Here is a 20,884-nt window from a genome sequence, read left to right as displayed (position 1 = left end):
GGACACAGACGTCGTTTTCCTTCCCCCAGTGACTCAGCCCCGGGCTCCGCCGCTTCCCAGGGCGTCATGTGCCCTCGGACCCAAACCACACGCTTCCTGCCCGCGACCCACGGCGCCTCCGCCCTCGTTAGGGACACGTCTGCTCAGCGAGGGGCCCAGAGGCCTCCCGGGGGGTGGGTGCCGGGGACTGCCCGAGGACACGAGGCTCGGGGTCCCGGGTCCCCCCCCCAGGGGCCCATCCTCAGCCCAGGGACGGTGCTGCCACAGAGAAGATGGCAAGGGGCTCGCGAGGAGGAAGGGGACACTGTCCTCCGGGACAGAGCATCCGGGCCGGGTCCCACGAGCTGCCGCCCTGCCTTCCGCGTCCCCAGGGGAAACGCACACTCAACCCCAGGCAGTGGGACCGAGCGGGACGCCCTCCACATGTACCCTCGTGAACGTGGGGTTCCCTGCCCTTCACCAAGGGGGCTCAGAGCTGCAGGAAGCCCCTGGGAAGGTCTGTCTTCCGATTCTCAGCTGGATTCCTGACGGCAGTTAGCTAAACCAACAGGCTCTGACTTCTTAGGCTGGGAAGGGAAGCCGGATGAGGCACTTTAGTATTTTTGAGGAAATGTTCTGGGGCCCCGGGGTCCCCAGGCCGCAGCTCCTGGACCCAGTTCAGCATCCCCCATGCCCCCCACCCCATCCTGGGCTCCTGTAATTCAGGAACACCCCTGAGCTGGCAGGGTGGCCACGGGGTGCAGAAGTCTCCCCTTGCTGGCTGACGTGCTGGGTTTAGGACAGGGATCAGGCCGGCAGCAGGTGCCAGTGTCTCAGAGAAGAGGCCTGAGGTGGAGCCGATGAACGCCCAGCCTGAGAGGCTGAGAGAGAGCGGCAGTGTGGCAACTGGGCACTCAGCGGGCCCCGGGCAGCCCCCGCCTCACCCCATCTCCATCCTCAGCTCCGGAAGGCCCCCCAACCCCCACACCACGGGGCTGGAGGACACAGCGGGGACCTGTGCATGCAGGAGGGGTCACGACACTGGGGACACGGCAGCCTCCCCAGCTGGACCGGAGATCCTCACCCTCCATGCCCTGCCCGCTCCCCAGGGCTGAGCAGAGCGCAGAGGTTTTAAACGACCATTCACTGACTAGCTGAACTGGTAAAGGACACGTATCATGTGATGCATCTTGTGAGAACTGGACCATAAAGAAAGCTGAGCGCCGAAGAACTGATGCTTTTGAACTGTGGTGCTGGAGAAGACTCTTGAGAGATCCCTTGGACTGCAAGGAGATCCAACCAGTCCATCCTAAAGGAGATCAGTCCTGACTATTCATTGGAAGGACTGATGCTGAAACTGAAACTCCAATACTTTGGCCACCTGATGCGAAGAGCTGACTCATTTGAAAAGACCCTGATGCTGGGAAAGATTGAAGGCAGGAGGAGAAGGGGATGACAGAGGATGAGATGGTTGGATGGCATCACCGACTCAATGGACATGAGTTTGAGTAAACTCCGGGAGTTGGTGATGGACAGGGAGGCCTGGCGTGCTGCAGTCCATGGGGTCACAGAGAGTCAGACACGACTGAGCGACTGAAATGGATCATGTGTGATACAGTTAACAGGGTCTGTGATGAATGAAAGGGAATTAAGGAAATTTCAGAGGAAATGCCCAGCAGGAAAAGACTTTTTTTCTGAAAAAGCAGAGTTTAAGGAGCATTTACACACCAGGCAGAAAGAGCTGCAAAGCGGTCTCCCCCGTTACCTCCCCCATCTTTAGTCTTCCTCCCCCAGCCCACCGTCTGCTTTGAAACGTCCCCCATCCACCCACCCAGACCTCACACATCACCCTCCTTCCTCGTGAGGGGGGCGTGACCAGGACGTCCTAGTGGGGTGTCGTCACCCCTCACCAGTTTCAGACGGGAAGCAGGGAGGTGTGTGTGGAGGGGAGACGCCCCAGCAGGGCACAGGGCTCGGAGGAGAGGCGTTGGCGCTGCGGGGCTGGGGGGTGAGGCAGTGACGCCATCCCGGGTGCTCGGCGGTGAGCCGGGTGTCACGGGCCGGACACAGCTGAGAAGTAACTGGCGTTCAGAGCCCTGCTCCCACAGGACACAGAGGGACCTGCCGCTGCCTCTAACCGAGGGGGAAGACAGTGTCGTCCGTGACACCTGCCACCAGGGACACCCAATGGGTCGCGGGGCCAGGCCACCAGGTGCCCACACGCTGCAGCCCTGAGAACAGGGCCGGCGCTCAGAGACCTGCTTCACTTGGGGATTTGGGGCTCCCCAACTAGCTGCCCGGAGGCTGAGACCTGCGACGCAGGACCACTGCCTGGAGCGCCTCTCCTAACAGGCTGTGCTCAGCCATGTCCGACTCTCTGAGACCCCATGGCCTGCGGCCTGCCTGGCTCCTCCGTCATGGGGTTTCCCAGGCAAGCATACTGGAGTGGGTTGCCATTCCCTTCTCCAGGGGATGTTCCCGACCCAGGGATTGAACCTGCGTCTCCTGCGATGGCAGGCAGGTTTTTTTTTTACCCCCTGGGAAACCCTCCTGAGAGCTTGACTCAATGTAAATAAGGGACCAGCTTTCCTCGACTGGAACAGCCTGAGCGTGTTTTCCATCATGAGCTGAGACAGAGGGAAAAACCAAAGTTTTAGAAAAGGGGTCCACACCAAGAGCCAGACTGCTAAAGCGCCTCCCCCTGCCCCCAGGCCTGCAGCGGGCACTGGCGGTGGGAGGGCGGCCCGCAAGGGGACCCTGCGCGCCCGGCCTGCCTGCAGCCGACGGCGTCACGTGGGCCCCATGTGTGGGCTAATAAAACACAAATTAACTTAGCATTCCTGCTGCTACTAAATGTGTAAGTGATGTTTGTCATTAGGCATTCTCTCAATGAATAATCCTGAAAAAAAAAAAAAAGATACACATTCTCGTATTCTTGGCACCGGACAGAGTCTGCGCCCGAGGACGATGGAGGCGTCACGTCTCTCCTCCCGCCCGACGGCTGCAGCGTCTGCAGTGCCCGCAGGGCTCACCTCGCAGGCGGCAGGGCTGTGGCCACGGGGCAGCCGGGCAGGGGGCAGAGACAGGGGTCCGCCCACGGAGACGCCCAGAGCGGCTGCCTTTGCTTTCCTTGCGGGCTTTTCTCTAGTTGCGGACGCCACTCTCCAGGAGAGGCGCGCGCGCTTCTCAGCGCGGTGGCGTGCGCTGCGGAGCACAGGCTCGGGGCGCTCGGGCTTCAGCAGTTGCCCTGCGGCATGTGCAGTCCCCCCCCGCCCCCCGCCCCGGAGCGGGGGTTGAACCCGTGCCCCCCCCCGCGCTGCGCTGGCAGGTGGATTCCTGACCCCCAGGGAAAGCCTTCCTCGGGCTAGAAACGTGGTACCCAGTGCCCAGGCCACAGGAAGACGGAAGCCACCTGCCGGCCCGGGACTCGGGGGCAGAGACACAGCCCTTCCGGACACGCGGGCCTCCTGCACGCTGCCTGCTCAGACGCTCCCACAAGTCAGCATCTAGAACAGCGCCTGACACCCAGCACCTAATTCATAAGCGGACTGAACAAAAAGCAAATGGATTCTTAGGAAACGCCGGCGCCAACCGGATTGAATAAGACAGGAACCCATGAAGCTCCAGGGCGGCGTCTGGCCCAGCGGTCACTGAAGAAGTGATCCCAGGCCCCGCCACCAGGAAGGAGGGTCTGAAAACACCTTCAATGCCATCTCCACTCCCTTCTTCCGGGTGGGAGCTGGGCCCCCTCTCTAATTCCAACCCAGCTCTTTGGAAGGCTCACTCAGCTCCGACTCCACACTCGGTGACAAGTCACTGGAAGACACTGCACACCGTTTACGGTGAAAAGCCTGGCTGCTTCGTCCTGGTCAGAGGAGAGAGCTGTGTGGTGGGGTGTGGTGGGGTGGTGGGGGAGAGGGGTGTGGACCAAAGCGTCCCTGCGTCACCCCCTGTGGCGACTTCTCGCTTACTCAGTTCACTCAACGGCTGGGAAGCGCCGATGAAAGGCAGCCCCTACGATGAACGAAATCTACATTCCAGTAAAATTCTGTGATTGACAGTCTGCTCTCTGGAAAAACCCAAGGAAGTCTGGTTCTCCAGCGACCGGAAAACTGCTTCTGCGCCCACCGTCATGCCCAGGGTCCTCTTCAGCCAGCAAGAACCCCTCCAAATGGTCTGAACACCATCAGCACCATGCCAGCCTGCAGCACACCAGGCCCCCACATCAGCACCCATCTTTAAGAGTGGGACCCAGATCTACACTCCCCACGGACTGCAGCCCGCCAGGCTCCTCCGCCCAGGGGGTTTATCCAGGCAAGAACACTGGAGTGGGTTGCCATGCCCTCCTCTAGGCGATCCTCCCAACCCACGGATCAAACCTGTGTCTCCTGCACTGGCAGGTGGATTCTTAACTGCCTGAGCCACCACGGAAGCCCTTCAACTTTAAGTGTGGTGCCCAGAGCTAGACAGAACACTCCAGAGAAAATCCAATGCACACCGTTTACGGTGAAAAGCCTGGTGACTCCCTTCAATGTGCTCAGCATAGTTTGAACCAAAATCAAGAGAAAGTAAGAACCGAGGCCAACTGAATACTGAAATCAGGATAACTCCAAGATCTGTAGTCAACTGGAACTCCACCTATACAACAGGACCCAAGATGCAACGGTTCTCCTCCAACAGCCTGGTCCCACAGTGATGTCTAGTCTCCTAAAATCCTTCCGCTCTATTCTTCCTCTTTAACTCAGCTATATTGTGACATACTGGCTAAAGAGAGAAATTATAAACGAGTTACTGCATCCTGTGCACACGCCCGTCAGGACAGACCTGCACGTGTCCTGCTGTGCTATCTGGCTTGCAGCACTTCCCTCCCGCCCTTCACGACCCACACAGCCGTGCTCCTACCCCTGAACGCAAGCGCGTTCCCAGCATCCAGCTCCCACACTGGCTGTGTGTGCGCGCATGTGCTCAGTCGTGTCCGACTCCTTGTGACCCCATGGGCTGTAGCCCGCCAGGCTCCTCTGTCCACGTGGATTCTCCAGGCAAGAATACTGGAGTGGGTTGTCACTTCCTTCTCCGGGGATCTTCTGACCCAGGGATTGAACCCGAGTCTCTTGCATCTCTTGCATCTGCACTGGCAGGCAGGTTCTTTAGCAGCTGAGCCACCGGGGGAGCCCTGATGCTGGCAGTAACCGGTTCCAGACGATCCCGTGGACGGCTTTCTCTTTTACTACAGTATGGTGACTTACGATGCTGTGTTACTTTCAGGTATATAGCAGCACGGCTCAGCGGCGCATGTGCTCAGACTCATTCTTTTTTAGACTTTTCTCATAGCAGTTGTCACGGAACACTGCGTGGAGTTCCCTGTGCTGCACAGCAGGTCCTGGTTGGCGTGCCTGTCTCACACAGAGCCGGGGGCGTGCGTCCATCCCAAGCTCCTGACTTACCCCTGCCCTGTCTCCCTGTTAGTAAGCCTGCCTTTGTTTCCGGTATCTGTTTCTGTTTTGTAAATCAGTTCATTTGTATCAGTAGATTGCACATGTGAGGGGTTCCCTGTTTCTGTCTCTGTGACTTCACTCAGGATGATCATCTCCAGGTTCATCCACGTCGCTGCTCACGGCATTATTTTGCTATTTTATGGCTGAGTAGTATCCCATCGCATACAAGTACCGCATCTCCTTTATCCATTCATCTGTCGATGGACATTCGGTTGCTCCAGTATTTCGCTCTCTGTAAACAGTGGTGCAATGAACTCTGCACCGCTAAGTTCGTTTCAGACTCAGGTTTCCTGAGGACCTGTGTCCAGCAGCAGCCTGCCGGAGCACACGGCAGCTCTCTTTCTGGTTCTGTAGCCACCCTCCATCCCGTTCTCCAAGTGGCTCTACCAACCTGCATCTCCCCCAGTAGTGTAGGAGGGACCCCCTTTCTCCATGCTGTCTCCAGGACCTTTTCTTTGGAGATTTTTGATGATGGCCCTTCTGACAGGTGTCGGGGGGGTATCCTGTTGGAGTTTTCATTTGTATTTCTCTGATAAGTACTGAAAGTGAAGCATTTTTTCATGTGCTCTTTGGCCATCTGTGTGTCTTCTTTGGAGAAATGTCTATTCAGATCTGCCCATTAAAAAAATTTTTTTTTTCTTGTTGGCGGCGGGGACATAGAGCTACATGAGCTTTTTGTCTATTTTAGAGCCATGGACTTCTTGATGGTAGAGGATAAGTTCTAATTCAACACATTCATTCAACACTAAACAAAAATTTAAAAGCCAGTTTTTCTTTCAAAACCACCCACCAACCCTGACTAACATCAGAAACTCTGCAAGCAAAAATAAATTACTGAATTAAATTATTATAAAACTTTACTAAAAATGCTTGAGAATTTAAGCATTGAGCATATAAAGTGATTAAATGTTCATTTAATAAAAGATCCTGAGGCATCTACCAAATATTCCTTAAAACAGTTGTTATAATTATTAATTATAGAAGTATCATTATTAAAGGGCCTTTGGGACCCTCCATCTGACGGCAAATTATGTAGTGTATTAATTCCAAGCATTTCCTGAATTAATTCCCTCTGAGCAGCCACGTGGTCTCAGCTGAACTCTTATCTTTCTGAAAACGAGGAAAAGGATAACTATTTTTTTTTCCTTTATTTCAATTACAGGATAAGAACATGATTTGAATTTCTTCAAGATTATTTCAAGGATTCCTGGACACTAAGAAAGGCTACTAATAAATGGACAACTGATAGGCAAATTACCAATCACCAATCTCCATTCTCTATGCAAGTCCCCAAGGGATTTGCAGAAAACCGATGTGGATGGCTTACTTCACTTCCCAACTTATTAAACTGTACTTCTTGACAAATATTCTCATTTTCAAACTCTTTAGAGAATTCAGGACTGACTTCCCCTATAGTGTCTGCTTAGTTTTAGTCTAACATCAGCAGCATCGGGCTGTTAAAAATCAAATATTTAATCCCAAACCTGGCACCCAGGAGAACCATCACTGTCCATCACTGAAATGGCATCACGCCCCCGCCCCAACTCTTGAGTTAATGATGCTAAAGGTGTCTTCAGAGAACCCAGGACAGCCAGCGCCCAATACCCCGAGTGACACACCCCTTTCCTTTTCACGAGGCCCTCCCACACCGAATGGGAATGGTGACTCCCAATCACCCTTTAAATTAAAAACAAAATCCATACCCCCCCCCCTCAGGTCCTCACATGATGACCAGTCCCTACCACGAGGCTCCAAACGTCCTAGCCTGAGAGTTGACCATCTGTCCTCCGAGTTCTTTACACTCTTCAACCCAGCTGAGCACGGAATACAACGGCTGAACACATAATAAATTCATTACTGTTTATCCACTCGAACCAAAGTTAATCATTAGTCTTTGGAAGGTTTTCTTTTAATCTTTTTTTTTAACTGTGGCAAAAAACACATAAGATTCACTATTTTAGTCATTTAAAAAGATACAATTCGGTGGCATTAAATATATGTGCACTTTTTGGCACCTCATCTTAATTGTGGCACTTGGGGGTCTGCAATCTTCACTGCAGCACACAGTCTTCTTTTAGTTGGGGCATGCGAGTCCTCGGCTGCGGCGCGTGGGATCTAATTCCCTGAGCAGGGGTTGAACCCAGAGCCCCTACATGGGGAGCAGGGAGTCTTAGCCACTGGACCACCGGGCAAGTCCCCACTCGCACTGCTGTATAACCATCCCTGTCACCCACATCCAGAAATTCTCCATCTTTCTGAAGTGAGACTCTGTACCTCTTAAATATGAACGCAGTCCTCTCTCCTCAACCACCTGGCAATCACCCTTCTCTTCGCTTCAGTAAACAGGAGCCCCCACTGAAGAACATCACACACTATCTGTGTTTTGTGACCGGCACGTTTCACTTTGAATAAGGTCTTCAGGGTACATGCATGGGGCAGCAGGTGCCAGAACTGGGTCTTTATTAAGGCTGAGTAACATTCCACTGCACGGACCCACTCATTCCTCGACGGACGCTGGGCTGCTCTGGCGGCCGTGAACACAGGCGTACACATACCGGTTTGAGGTTCCTGCTGTCACTTCTTTTGCATCTATACTCGCTCAAGGACTTGCTGGATCACATGGCACTCTGGGTTTAACTCTCGGTCCTTAGACGTTTTGACTAATTATTGGTAGTAAGAGTCCCTCACTATGAAACAAAAATCATGGGTTTCCAGAACCATAGGTCTGGCCCACAACAACACAAACACATGTCTCTGTAAACACAGTCCAAGTAGTTCACAAGACAAATGCTGGCAAATAATGTAAGCATTTGACATAAGAACTAAATAGAGACCATCCATCACCAGCTCACTGAAGCCCACAGCCCCAGGGACACACATACGGGGACTGCAGTTGGATGAGTGAGTGGAGACTCACAAAATAACCTATTTGTGGTTCTCATCTTTCACTATGGGCCTTTTAAAAAATGACTTCAAGTCATCCAAGGATGGCGAGTGTTAGTAATAACGACCATTCATGTAACATTAGTGAGCAGTTGACAGAGTGCCCTGCACACACGAACGTTAACAGATCTGCCCCGATCCACAGCCTCAACCCTCTGCCCCGCAAATGATCGTCAAAAGACCAGACGGAAACCCACCCAACCCCGAGGGCCCTGCCGCACAGGTGAGAGCCCCTGGAGGCGGCTCCCGGCCTGGGACCTCCTCATCTCCATAAGAACCGGGGCCAGGGGGAGGGGGCTGCTCGAGGAGTTAAGGGATGAGAGCCCCGCATCCTGAGGCCTCTGGAGGGGCCTCCTCTCCAGTGGATCCCCGGGCCTTCTATCCACTCACAGAGGAGGGCCTCCTCTCCCTCCCTGCGGAGGGAAGTGGTCACATAGCTGAGGTCAGAGCCTCCAGACTTCAGTTGTGGCCAAGTGCTTTTATATGCCTTGTAATTTTCTTTAAGAATACATGCTAAACCGAAAACATAACCCCCCCCCTCCTTTTGGAGGCGATCCTAGCAGCCGAACTTGACTGGGAAGGACAAGCACCCTGTCTTCCCCAGAGCTGCGGGCTGCAGCCGGTCACGTGACAGCTGGCCTGAAACACGTCAGCCGTCACCTGAAACCTGCCTGCTTCCACGGCAGGAAGGCGGCTCCTGCAACGACTCCCCATGTGCCTTCACCCTTTGGCTCGCGTGTGCGCGCGTGCTGTTGTTGGCGGGGCCGCGGCCCCTTTAAGAGCCCCGGCCCTCGGTGGGGATGTGACTCTGGGACGAGGGGCCGTCAGGCGAGGCCGGAGGGATGAGCAGGAGGAGGGGGCAGAGACAGGGCCGCCTCGCCCGGCTCGCTGCCTTCGGAGTTTAAATTAATTACAGCTGAAAATACAGGGTTGCCATCTGGTTTGCAAAAGCAAGGATAAGGGAATAAAATGAAAGGGCTTTTTCGGTACTAACCTCACTTTAATCATTGCCAAAGAGCATGAAGACAGCCCAGCGTCCTCCCACAAGAAAGCCGTGGGCCTCCCAAACTTGGCAGGCGGTCCCCGCGCAGGACGGGCTGGGCGGGAGGCCCGTCAGAATAAAAGTCCCCGCCGGGGGAGGCGGCGCGCTGTGTGTCGGGGGTGGGGGCGGGGGGCAGCTGCGGGGCCGGGGCTCCGGGCGCTTTCTGCACGGAGGGTGTTCTGCCAGAAGGTGACCCGCATCTTTCCCACCCCGATCGCAGGAAAAGAGCTTGGTCGTCAGGATGACAGCAAGCCATTTCCTCCTCCTTTGTCTCCTTGGCCTTCCAGAACATCGGCCTTTTATAAAATTTCTCTAAAAAAACAGGCTGAATGGAACCCAGGAGAGGCCTGCGGGCTGCTGGGGGGCTCGGGGTGCTCAGAGCAGCAGCATGGCCTGCACGGGCCCCTCTGAGCAGGAAGGTCAGAATGGCCCCGTGTTCCCTGCACGTGTTCTGTAGGAACGGACTTCCTCCTGCAGAGTCCGGTCTGGGGTAGGTTCTCAGGACGCACAGGCCTGCAGCACGCTCACCCTCACTGCGTGTCACCGACCACCCGCGCCCCCCATCCCCCCTCCACACACACACACCCCACCCCCAGTCCCCTGGCCAGGCCAGGCCAGACCTTCACCCACCCCCCACCTGAGTCCTTTCTGCCCCAGGTGAGTTTTACAGACAAAACCAAGGCATGCCTGGGTCCAGCTTGCAGAAAGTACAGCTCACGGCGGCACCACGGTGTTTATGGGAATAAATGGTGATCAGCCCGTTATGTCCTTCTATAAACTGGAGACCACAACTGTAACAGATGATGTGATGATGATGAAGACGGCATTTGTGTTCTGGGGAAAAACACATCTTTGACCTGAAAATGATGCGAAAGTGTGTTCCAAATCTGGCCCCGACAGAATCAGTCTATAGCAACAGTGTCCATAACATTACAGATCTCAGGAGTGTGAACTTTCGAGTAAATGGTACCTCTGTCAAACCACAGGAAACATCTGGTAAAATGGTTAAATAAAAACAGAATTTAAATGTCTGACTTCAGAGTGTGCTTATGGTACCAATGAGAGACCATTAGGAACAAATGCCGAATGAGAAATAAAAATTAAAAAAAATAGAACAAATGCCGAAAGCCCGCTGCCCACTCGCACTGCTCAACACTCAGGGTCCTTGAGTGGTGGGTGGACAGGCAGACAGTCCGGAACCCTGGCCAGGATCCTGTTTCCTCCGGGGTGGGGCGGTACCACGCTGCCACCCCTGAAATGTCCTCAGGCCCTGAGCAGACTCCTCCACACACTCCCACAGCCCCCCAGTCCCACCAGCAAAGCAGGCGCCCAGAAAGTGCTGGGCAAGGAAACAAATAAGGAAATGTACCATGATACGTGCCTCTTAGTCCCACCACTAACAGGTAGCAGGCACATGCAATTATCCCCACCAGCAACACTCAGCCCAGGCGCTTGCCAAAGCATTCTGGTCCCTTCTAAAACACTTTAGAAGTCTTTTCCATTAAAACAAAAAAAAAAGATTCAATGACTTGACCACTTCTCAATTTTAAAAAATCTGTATTTCAAAAACTTAAGTAAAGATGAAAAGCAAATTTAACTTAGGAAAACAGTTATTTTCCTAGCTCATTTGATGGAGGGTCCCTAATATGAAGTTGTAACATCGTCAATAGAAAGATGAATATGTTACTTAAAAAAAAAATCACAAAAGAAATCCAAATGGCCAATAAAAATATGAAAAGATTAGTCAAGTTTTCTAGCAGCAGAAAGAAAGGAAGAAAAAAAAAAGTAAAGTTAGAACAATGATTCTCCCGTGAAACCTGGAAAAATTAAGTTAACGGTCACCTCTGAGATGTCGTGGGTGACAGACATATGCAGACAGCTGCCCGTGGGAATGTCAGTCAGCAAAGCTAGTAGAGATGAGCTGGCAGGATGCACGGAAGCAGAAATGGGCGCCATCCAACCCAGAAACTCCACTTCTAGAGACATGGGCCATGTGAGATGTGAGCAAGAATGGAAGCACAGAGACAGCCGCGGAAAGATCACAAATAATCGTGCGACCCTGTAAAACAACTCCAGTGTCTGCATTTGTTAACAAGTTTTTTTTTGGTCACAGCAACATCCAACAAGGCTTGCTAGCTCAGGCACAGTGGGGAGTTTACTGGAAGGATACTCTGCTACATTTCTTGGAAACGAAACAACAGGCAAACCACCAGTGCTCAATAAGGAGAATAGGAGGCAGCCCTGGGATCGGGGGCAACCAGGGGAAGCGGCCCTCCTGGGGACACCCTGCCACCCCCTCCCCGGGCCCACGAGGCGCTCCAAGTTCAGTGAGAGAACCCAGTCACCAGTCCAGGTCCCACATCCTCGCCCGCCTCCGTCACAGCAGCACCACGGAGTTGACAGCGGGGCTCAGAAATTCGAGAAATTAGACCTCCAATGGGTTTCCCAGCTGGTACCAGTAGTAAAGGACCTGCCTGCCAACACAGGAGACGCTGCCTTGAGATCTAAGATCTTGGGTTCAATCCCTGGGTCGGGAAGATCCCCTGGAGGAGGGCATGGCAACCCACTCCAGTGTTCTTGCCTGGAGAATCCCATGGACGGAGGAGCCTGGCGGGCTACAGTCCATGGGGTCGCAGAGTCAGACACGACTGAAGTGACTTAGCAGGAGCACCATGCCGCTGAAAAGTCAAAGACCAACCCGTCCCTCCAGCTCCTCTGCTCTCCCAAATGCTACGAGCTCCCACAGTCAACAGACGTCACCTGAGCTTTGCGCTATTTCTGAGACTGAGGGTCTCACGGGAAAGTGGTCTACTAGAGTTCTGCAGGTTTAGGGAGGAGAGGGTGAGGGCAACGCCCCTCCTCTGCTTCGAATGACGGACGGTGCTGGGTTGTTGGGTTTTTTAATTCTTTTTTTTTTAAATTAAGAGTGTAGGAGTTGTTGGCTAGAAATAGAAATGAGCCTTTGGGCAGCAACAGAAGGGTAGGAAAAGGAGCTGAGTTTTATCCTGGAGCTCGCAGGGGGATTTAAGTCTGTTTCTTACTGCTCAGCCATGTCCTGTTCCTGAGAGACCCTGATGCGGGAAAGACCGAGGGCAGGAGGAGAAGGGGGCGACAGAGGACGAGATGGTTGGATGGCATCACCGACTCAACGGACATGAGTTTGAGCAAGCTCCGGGAGTTGGTGATGGGCAGGGAAGCCTGGTGTGCTGCAGTCCACGGGGTTGCAAAGAGTCAAACGCGACTGAACAAGTGTCCTGTTCCAACTGCTTCACCTCCTCCTCCAACTTGACTTCCCTCCCCCATCATTTCTGAACTCACGCTCCCCCTCCAACCCCTCCCGTGTCACAGCCACGCGCATCCTGAAACATGGTTCATTGATCACACAGGACGTCGTCGCTCCCAGTGTGGACAGACAGGCTCCCTGCCGTGGGTCCAGCTGGTTCCAAAGGTGACCTCCCAAGGAGGGGCATCCAGGGCCGTCCCAGCCGTCCGCTCCCCCCGCTCCCCAACCCCGCAACCACCCACCCTGGAACACGGAGAGTATCGTCGATCCAAGATCACTGGAAGGCACAACAAAGCTATCTTACTGCAGCCTGAATTTAAAAGAAAACACCTACGGGGGCACTGCTGAAGGCGAACGCATGTAGGATGCTAGATGGCATCACTGTCTACGGCACACACCAGAGAGAAAGCAAACGGGGCAGCAGAAGATTCACACCTAGTGAAGCGAGTGGAAGACATGTGCGTCTTCACGGTACTGGTTGTTTTTGGTCTTTGTGGATCCCAGCTCTTCCCAGAGTTGGCGGGAGGGGTGCCGGGAGGACGGCAGGTCACACGACCACCAGATTTGGTGGCGCGCTTAGATTGACCAAAGCTACAGCACAGGCGGCCAGGGGCATGAAGGGCAGCCTGGGAGATGGTGGCGAGGGCCACGCCACACACGCCAAGATGCCCCGGGCAGTGGCAGTGCTGGTTCAAGACGGATGTTTCGAGGCGGGAGGACACCCAGGCTGCCCACCGTGAGGCGGGGAGGTCTCTCCCCACACCGTGTGGAGCTGGCTCAAAGGCATGTATTAGCGGGGATTCGGGTATCTTCCTGACATAACCGTGGTCAAGGAGGCGTGTGAGGACTGACAGTCCAAGGAAGCCAGCTAAGGAGAAGAATTCTGGGCAAGGGCGTTTCGGACAGATCTCCGGAGTGCCTGCAGGTCACCCTGAAGAGGCTGGGTTTCATCTCACCGTCAGAGAGGAGCCAGAACCACTGCCGGCCCATAAACACAGCCATGCCCTCCACGGAGCCGCTCAAGACACACAGGCTGGTCACGGAGCCACGTGGCCATCACCCCTTTCACCAGCGTCTCTACTGCCGAGGTCGCTCCTGTGTCACGGAGAAGAGGGAGCCTCCACGTCAGTCCCCTGCTCTGGGGCTAACACACCCCAAGTTGTTGTTCAGTCGTGTCCAACTCTTTGCGATCCCATGGACTGTAACCCTCCTGGCTCCTCTGCCCATGGGATTCTCCAGGCAAGAATACTGGAGTGGGTCGCCACTTCCTTCTCTGGGCGATCTTCCCGACCCAGGAATCAAACCTGTGTCTACAGCATTGGCAGGTGGGTTCTTTACCACTGATCCCGGGAAGCCCAATACCCAAAGTGTTCTCCCACAGATAAACACCACAGTTCTATTGTAAGATAGCTGGAAAGCATTTTAGCTTTGAGAACCTTTTAGGTAGACCTGGAAAAACTCTAGAAGGAGTAAACACCTGGGCAGAGGTCTGCTTGCTCCTCTAGTGTGGACAGAACTCCTCTATCCACTGAGAAGAAGGGTCTGGCCATCCCTCTGACCTGCGAGAGGCGCCCACCTGAACTGGATCTCTCCCTTCCAAATATCTCACCTGATGCCCACTCGGGGATCCAGGCAAGGTGCATAGGCAGAAACAGAAACAGAGGAGCAGGGGGGATTCATTCACACAGTAAACTCCAGAGGCTCATTATTCATAGTCAGCAACTGGGATAAGATCATTTGATCCAAAACCTGCATCTCAAGCAGAGGCAGTGATCCAGATTATATAAAGTGCGCATGTGCCCAGATACTAGGGACCTGCATGTTTGTTTGAGGGGGCGGGGACTGGGGGGAGATGGTGGGGAGGAGGGGTAAGGAAGGCAGGGAAGCAGCAGGAGTGGGAGTCTGTCCCGGGGCAGGGGAGGCGGGGGGAGAGACACAGGCACAGGCAGAAGTGCCGCTCAGGGCTTATTACGTGTTTGAAAGCGATTCTCACCTTCCCTTCCAAAGGGCAGGATGTCACACTGCACTCAGAGTGACGTCTCCTGTGAACGCTTCCTTAGCACCTGGAAGGCCAGGGGCCCGTGCTGGGTGTGGGTGGGACAGACCTGGGTCAGGAGCAGCAAAGTGTCGCTCTGTACACGGAAGCATCCGCAGCGACACAGCAGGAACCTGCCTTTGCTGGAGGAGGCAAGAAAAGGGACGGAGGACAGGGGTGCGTGCGCCCCAGCAGTGGGTCAGAAGCTCCTGCAGGCGGGGGTCTGCTCAGAGTTCCCTGGAGCTGCCTGGGGGCCCGGGAGAGTTCCGAACAGAGAGGAAAGCTCCAGAAACTTTCCCGTGCACCGAGGTGCCAAAGCCAGTAAGGAGGGCGCTGCCGTGGGAAAGGGGGTCTAAGCCACCGCCGCGGCCAGGAGCCTCCCGGAGGATATCCAGGGCAACCGGATTTCACCAGGGGCAGCGACGGTCACACGCGGGAAAGCAGACGGGAGAGACGGCGGTGACTCCAGGGCAAGTGGAATCACCCCGCCAGGGAGACGGGGGCAGGCCTGCGTAAGTGCTGGCGGAGACAGGAACCTCTACGGTCGACGCTGATGGGGCAGCTCCGCAGGTGGGGGGCGCGGAGGGTGAGCCCCGGCTGGGCACAAAGGCCTGGGAACCCTCCGCCCCTAGTGGGTATCACGCCGGGAGCCGGCCTGTGTGTTCCATCCAGGGCTCCGTGCAGTGAAAAGGATGGGGCCCGGAACACGCGGTGATGACGAGCCTCTGAGAGTACCTAGGTGCAGGAGCGAGAAGCAGGAGGGGGACCAGCGAGAGGAAGAGAGGGGGCAAGGAAGCCGGAGGAGGAGTCGCAGGGTTCCCCCGGGCCTGGGGTCGTGAGGGCGCCAGGGAGGGAGGGGCAGATGGAAGCTCCATGACCATGCTGGGGATCACAGCCTGGTCTGGGACGCAGATGCGGAAGAGGAGACACTCTGTTCCCTGGAAACAGCTCAGAGTGAAAAAGCCAGCATCGAGAAGGAAGGTAGGGGGCACACCGTCAGGGAGAAGGAGGCTGGGCTCCCCCCATCTCTCTGGCCTCAGTGACTTTCCTTGAAAGACCCAGCATGGAAGCTGGCACCCAGCAACCCCAAATCAAGGGATCGCGTCGTCACCAATCTAAGCCGTATGGCGCCAGAGCCCTGCGCGTGTGCACATTTGTAACATCACTTCGAGACCAGATAAGATGCCCACATGGCCTGGCAAGCATGCTCCCTAGAATGTTGCCGACAGGGCTCATGACAAAGGACTCGAGGATCCCACGGCAAGTCACACTGGAGATTCCCTGCACCCCAGATTCTCAGAGCCAGCCTCACACCAACCATACGGGCAGACCCCAGGAGCCCAGGTCGGGTGCTTCCCAAACTCTGGCCAGGGAACACTCTCCATCCTTTGAGCATTGAGGCAAGATGGTCCTCGATGGGCAACGGTGCTCCAAGTCCCTGAGCGGTCCCGAGGATACCACTCCTGATGAGACAGAAAAGCCCAAACCCTCCCTGGACAGGCTCAACCACAGGAACAGGCTGGGGGAGCAAAGAGGGTGGAGCCTCCAACGGACCCACTAGTAAGTGCCCGGCCCACTAGGAGCTGGTCTGTCGCTTGCCCCATCCGGATTCTCTGTGCATCCAGTCGCTGTATTCTTGGGTCTTGCCGAGGGAAGGAAGGTGGGAGGCAGAGAAGTCAGAGGAGAGAGTGCAGGGGCGCGAAGCCGCTTCCGGGCTCCTGGTGCAGACACAGAGGCGCAGGTCCAAAATCTGGATCCACTGGCTGGCGGGGTTCCGAGCTACATCCCTAGCCCACCCCTTGACTGCAACACGGAGCTCTTTAATCATGCTTTGGAGACAATCTGGGGAGAAATTTCAAGAGAGAGAGAGACAGAGGAGTGGGAAGACAGCTGCGGGTGGAGGGGAGGCAGAGAGAGCGTGCCCGAATCCAAAGCTGTAGCAAAGATGCTGCCGTTTATGAAACAGGAATCGCCCCACACGCAGAGGACGCCGCCTCGCAGAGGACGCCGCCTCGCCGAGCTCCAGCCGCAGGGATGCAGGACACGACGGGTTTCTAGGCCAGATCCTAGGCGAGAGTCCAAGAACCACCGCGGCTCAGACGCGAGGCCCACTTCTGAGCAGTCTCCTGCTGGTCCTCAGGCAGACCCGCTGACGTGACAGGCCCTGACCTCAGGACAAGCTGGCTCTGCATCCTCACAGAGCAGCAAGGCTGCTGTGTGGACACAGCGCTGCCGTCGGTGTCCCCAGCTCAGAGGCATCTTCACGCAAAACCGGGAGTCAGGGCAGGAGGGGAAATCAAACCCTGTGACATGGTTTCGTTTCCTCAACTTCTCAACAAATGCCCTTGACTTAATCCATCAACCTAAAAACACTCCCCCCACCCCCCATCTTTAAACAGTGTCTTTACACATGCTAATGAGGCTTCTCCAACAGGCCCCAAAGGTTCTTTAACGCCTCTCTAGGAAAGCAGTCCTCCTTTCTCAAGGTTCTCGGCCCAACGTTCACAAGTTCTGTGGAACGGAGGCACCCAGAGGTCCCCGGAACAGATGAGAATGGATCCATGACGACAGCGCTTGGTTCTGCTGCCCTGACTGTTGGCACTCTTGGCATTTCTTCACCCTGCGTGCCATCCGGCCAGAAGAAACCCAGTGCAGGACGGCGATCGGCCTGCCCAGCTCTCGGCAAAGACTCTTAAGGCAGAAACGCTGCCTGCTGGGAAAAGGCTGATGTCAGCTCTTAAGAGCACGGCTCCGGCTCGGATAAGGAGGTCTTTGTTTTCGGCTGAACTGTGAAAATGAGAAAATGCCTCCAGCCTGACAAACAAGAAACCCACACAACACAGGTCAGGCCCGTGACCTTTCTTTAAAGGTACCACACTTCATTAGCAAAACACTCGCAGGCAGCACACAGCTGTGCCTTTAAGGTCCTGCAGAGCCGCGGGAAAACCACCTTTGCTTCCACCCCGGGCAGGCAGCAAACCCCACCCCACCCCCAGGGCAGGGCCGAGGCAGCCCCACAAGAAGCACTTCTTGGGCTCCACCTCCCTGAACCAAAGCGTTCATCACAGATCTCAGGTTCCTTTCAAAATGAATACACACACTTGCTAGATGCTAAGGAGGATTTCAGAGTTAGTTATTTAGGATAACTGAAACTAAAGGCCATAAAATATCCTCTTAAATCCCAGAACACTTGTGGGAAGACATGCACGCCTGCGTGTTGAAAGCACAGAAGAAGACAGAATCTGGGGGCTAAAACTTCCCAAGTTCAGACGATGCCAAGAAGGATGTGGGAGACAGAGAGAACGCACATAGTTTGAGGGATTCTATTTCAAGAATTTTTGATTTATGGAATCTGGAGAGGGGAAAGAAAAAGTGTCTTCATGTATTTAAAGCAAATTACAAAATGCCCTGGCCTGAATGTTTTAGACTAAGGCTGGAAAGATCCCCTGGAGAAGGGAAAGGCTACCCACTCCAGCATTCTGGCCTGGAAAATTCCGTGGACTGTGTAGTCCATGGGGTCACAAAGAGTCGGACACGACTGAGAGACTTTCATTTACTGTTGGTCCGACTTGATATTGGTGATGGTTCAGCAGATTCCCTGGTGGCTCACATGGTAAAGCATCTGCCTACAAAGCAGGAGATCCGGGTTCGATCCCCGGGTGGGGAAGATCCCCTGGCGAAGGAAATGGCAACCCACTCCAGTACTCTTGCCTAGAAAATTCCATGGATGGAGAAGCCTGGTAGGCTACAGTCCATGGGGTCTCAAAGAGTTGGACACGACTAAGCGACTTCACTTCAGCAGGTAAGGGCTTCCCTGGTAGCTCAGCTGGTAAAGAATCCGCCTGCAATGCAGGAGACCCCGGTTCAATTCCTGGGTCAGGAAGATCTGCTGGAGAAGGGATAGGCTACCCACTCCAGTATTCTTGGGCTTTCCTTGTGGCTCAAGCTGGTAAAGAATCTGCCTGCAGTGTGGGAGACCTGGGTTCGATCCCTGGGTTGGGAAGATCCCCTGGAGAAGGGAAAGGCAGCCCACTCCAGTATTCTGGCCTGGAGAATTCCATGGACAGAGGAGCCTGGTGGGCTACAGTCCATGGGGTCACAGAGTCGGACACGACTGAGCGACTCGGCACACAGAGAGACCTTAAACAAGAACACGGTTCCAAAAGCACTTTCCCAAGCATGAAGGCAGGAACACTTCTCGGCTCACGTGGGCCTCTCCCCTGCAGGGACCCCGTCTTCAGGGGCCGGTGAGCAGCAGCGCCCCTGAAGGGAAGCCTCTCATGCAGGGCAGATGGACCCGCCTCGCTCTCTCAGTTACCAACGAGCCCTTCCTTGCCAAGGCCCCTGCCCCCTGCCACTGCTGCCGCGGCGCCGACTCTCCGCCGGCCAATGGCCGGACATCCTTCCCTTGGATTGAGAATGCGCACACAGCAGGCCATCCAAAACCACAAGGCGTTAGGGTCCTGTATCAACGATTCACAGCTGCCGGACACGCGCGCCTTTCAGTATGGCTCTAAGATGGTTCCTAAGAGTGCCGGTTGCGGGAACAGCCAGCCGGGGTTTTGATTCCTGGCTGTGTTACCAACCGGCTAGCTTGGTGATCTCGAACAAGTTACAACCTCTCAGTTTTACCACCTGCAAAGGAGGGACAATCAGAGCATCTCAGGACTGAGATGACGCACGGAGGGATCACACCCACGGAGCATTCAGCACAGTGCTTAGTACACAATCAGGCTTGACAGACAGTCATGGTCATGACTGAGCCCTGATACAAAGGCGCTCGTGATTCTCTGGATGCTGGGAATCCTGATCTACCACCACTCTCAGGACTGAAAAGTCTGACCCTCTCCAAGGCTTATGTAGACACGGACACAGCAATAACACGCTCTGCCTATAAATACACATTACTGTTTACGTAATATATAGGACTGCTTACCTTTCAAAGCCCTAATTGCTAGTATGTCAAGGTACAAAAATAGCCCCAACTTTTCAATTTCCTCTAGGTCTAGTTGGTTTTTTTGAGTTTTATTTCTAATTGCACTATAGTTGATTTTGGGCTTCCCTCATAGCTCAGTTGATAAAGAATTGGCCTGCAATGCAGGAGATCCCGGTTCAATCCCCGGGTCAGGAAGATCCCCTCAAGAAGAAAATGGCAACCCACTCCAGTATTCTTGTCTGGACAGAGGAGCCTAGCAGGCTAAAGCCCACGGTGGTCGCAGAGTCGGACACGACGGAGCAACTCACACACACATACATACTGTTCTCCATGGCTGCAGCAGCTTCCATTCCCTCCGGGTCTAGTTTTAAACTGAAATGAGGAATTCCTTCCTCTACTTTCACAAAGTTTGTGGAATGAACAGTCCCTTGGTAAAGCGTGTCCATACACATCCCCACTAAAGGTGCTGAAGAGATATAAGAAATGGGAGACTCAAAGGAAGCGTGGTGATGCTGCCAAGGAATATGGAGGTACTGGACAGATCAGACGCTCCTGAACACTGAGGTGCCACCTACACCATCAACCCTACTGCGGGGGGACATGCTCATTTTAGTCAGTAAGCAGCGAGGCTTCTTTGTTTTAGCAGAGCTGCTATTATTACACGCCCAGAACTTGATTTCAAAGGGCTTCCTCCAACTTGCCTGTCACTCTGTAGAAATCACTGGCTTTGAGTCTGGTTTTTCCCTCTTTTTCTCTTCATTCCTATGGGGTCAGGGGGGAAGTGACTAAGGCCAAGGGAGGGAAAAAAAAGAAGAAGGGAGAAGGAAGAGGAGAGAAGGGAGGAGAACAGACAGCAGAGAACCCCATCCCGGAGAACGCGCTCACGGACACGCGGGCTCGGCTCCCTCAGACTCCAGGGACCCCTCGAAGGCACGGCCGCGGCGGAGAGACAGCCTCGGGGGCCACGGGTCACCCCGGCCAGGAGCTCAGAGCAGCAGCAGCCGCCGGGGGCCCTGCCTCCCTCAGCGTGAGCTGTTCCCACGGGCCGGGCAGGCGCAGCCGTCACGGCACCAGGCTTCTGCCCTGTCCCGAGGTCTGCACGCGCACACGCCACGGACCAGAGGACGCTCCTCCTCCCACGGGGGTGTGGGCTCCGGGAGCACGCTCCCTG

General features: G+C 54.8%; 2 protein-coding genes, 1 long non-coding RNA gene and 1 other non-coding gene across 9 annotated transcripts in view; 2 read left to right on the top strand and 2 right to left on the bottom strand.

The window, feature by feature from the left end:
- The window catches only part of ATG7 (autophagy related 7), a 384,864-nt gene extending 377,507 nt beyond the window's left edge, over positions 1-7,357 (top strand). The window contains exon 19 of the mRNA XM_070463447.1: positions 6,637-7,357. Coding sequence (XP_070319548.1) covers positions 6,637-6,654 — 18 coding nt within the window. The 3' untranslated portion in view covers positions 6,655-7,357. The remainder of the gene's footprint in view (positions 1-6,636) is intronic.
- Positions 1-20,884, bottom strand: part of VGLL4 (vestigial like family member 4) — a 150,587-nt gene that overhangs the window by 8,297 nt on the left and 121,406 nt on the right. Inside the window, exon 1 of one of the 6 annotated variants that reach the window (XM_070463456.1) lies at positions 9,412-9,508. The exons of the other annotated variants lie outside the window; for them this stretch is intronic. Within the exon in view, the coding sequence (XP_070319557.1) occupies positions 9,412-9,425 (14 nt within the window). The 5' untranslated portion in view covers positions 9,426-9,508. Of the gene's footprint in view, positions 1-9,411; positions 9,509-20,884 lie in introns of those variants that run through there. 6 annotated transcript variants of the gene reach the window in all.
- On the bottom strand, positions 14,401-18,666 carry LOC139033786 (uncharacterized). Its single transcript, XR_011486266.1, has 2 exons — positions 14,736-18,666; positions 14,401-14,491 (listed from the first exon to the last, which is right to left on the bottom strand). It is a non-coding gene; the product is annotated as an uncharacterized lncRNA (long non-coding RNA).
- Positions 18,373-18,444, top strand: TRNAC-ACA (transfer RNA cysteine (anticodon ACA)). The gene has a single exon. It is a non-coding gene; the product is annotated as a tRNA-Cys (tRNA).

The sequence above is a fragment of the Odocoileus virginianus genome, unplaced genomic scaffold (genome assembly GCF_023699985.2).
Source record: "Odocoileus virginianus isolate 20LAN1187 ecotype Illinois unplaced genomic scaffold, Ovbor_1.2 Unplaced_Contig_2, whole genome shotgun sequence".
Taxonomy (NCBI): Eukaryota; Metazoa; Chordata; class Mammalia; order Artiodactyla; family Cervidae; genus Odocoileus; species Odocoileus virginianus.
This window is presented reverse-complemented; position numbering and strand designations above follow the sequence as displayed.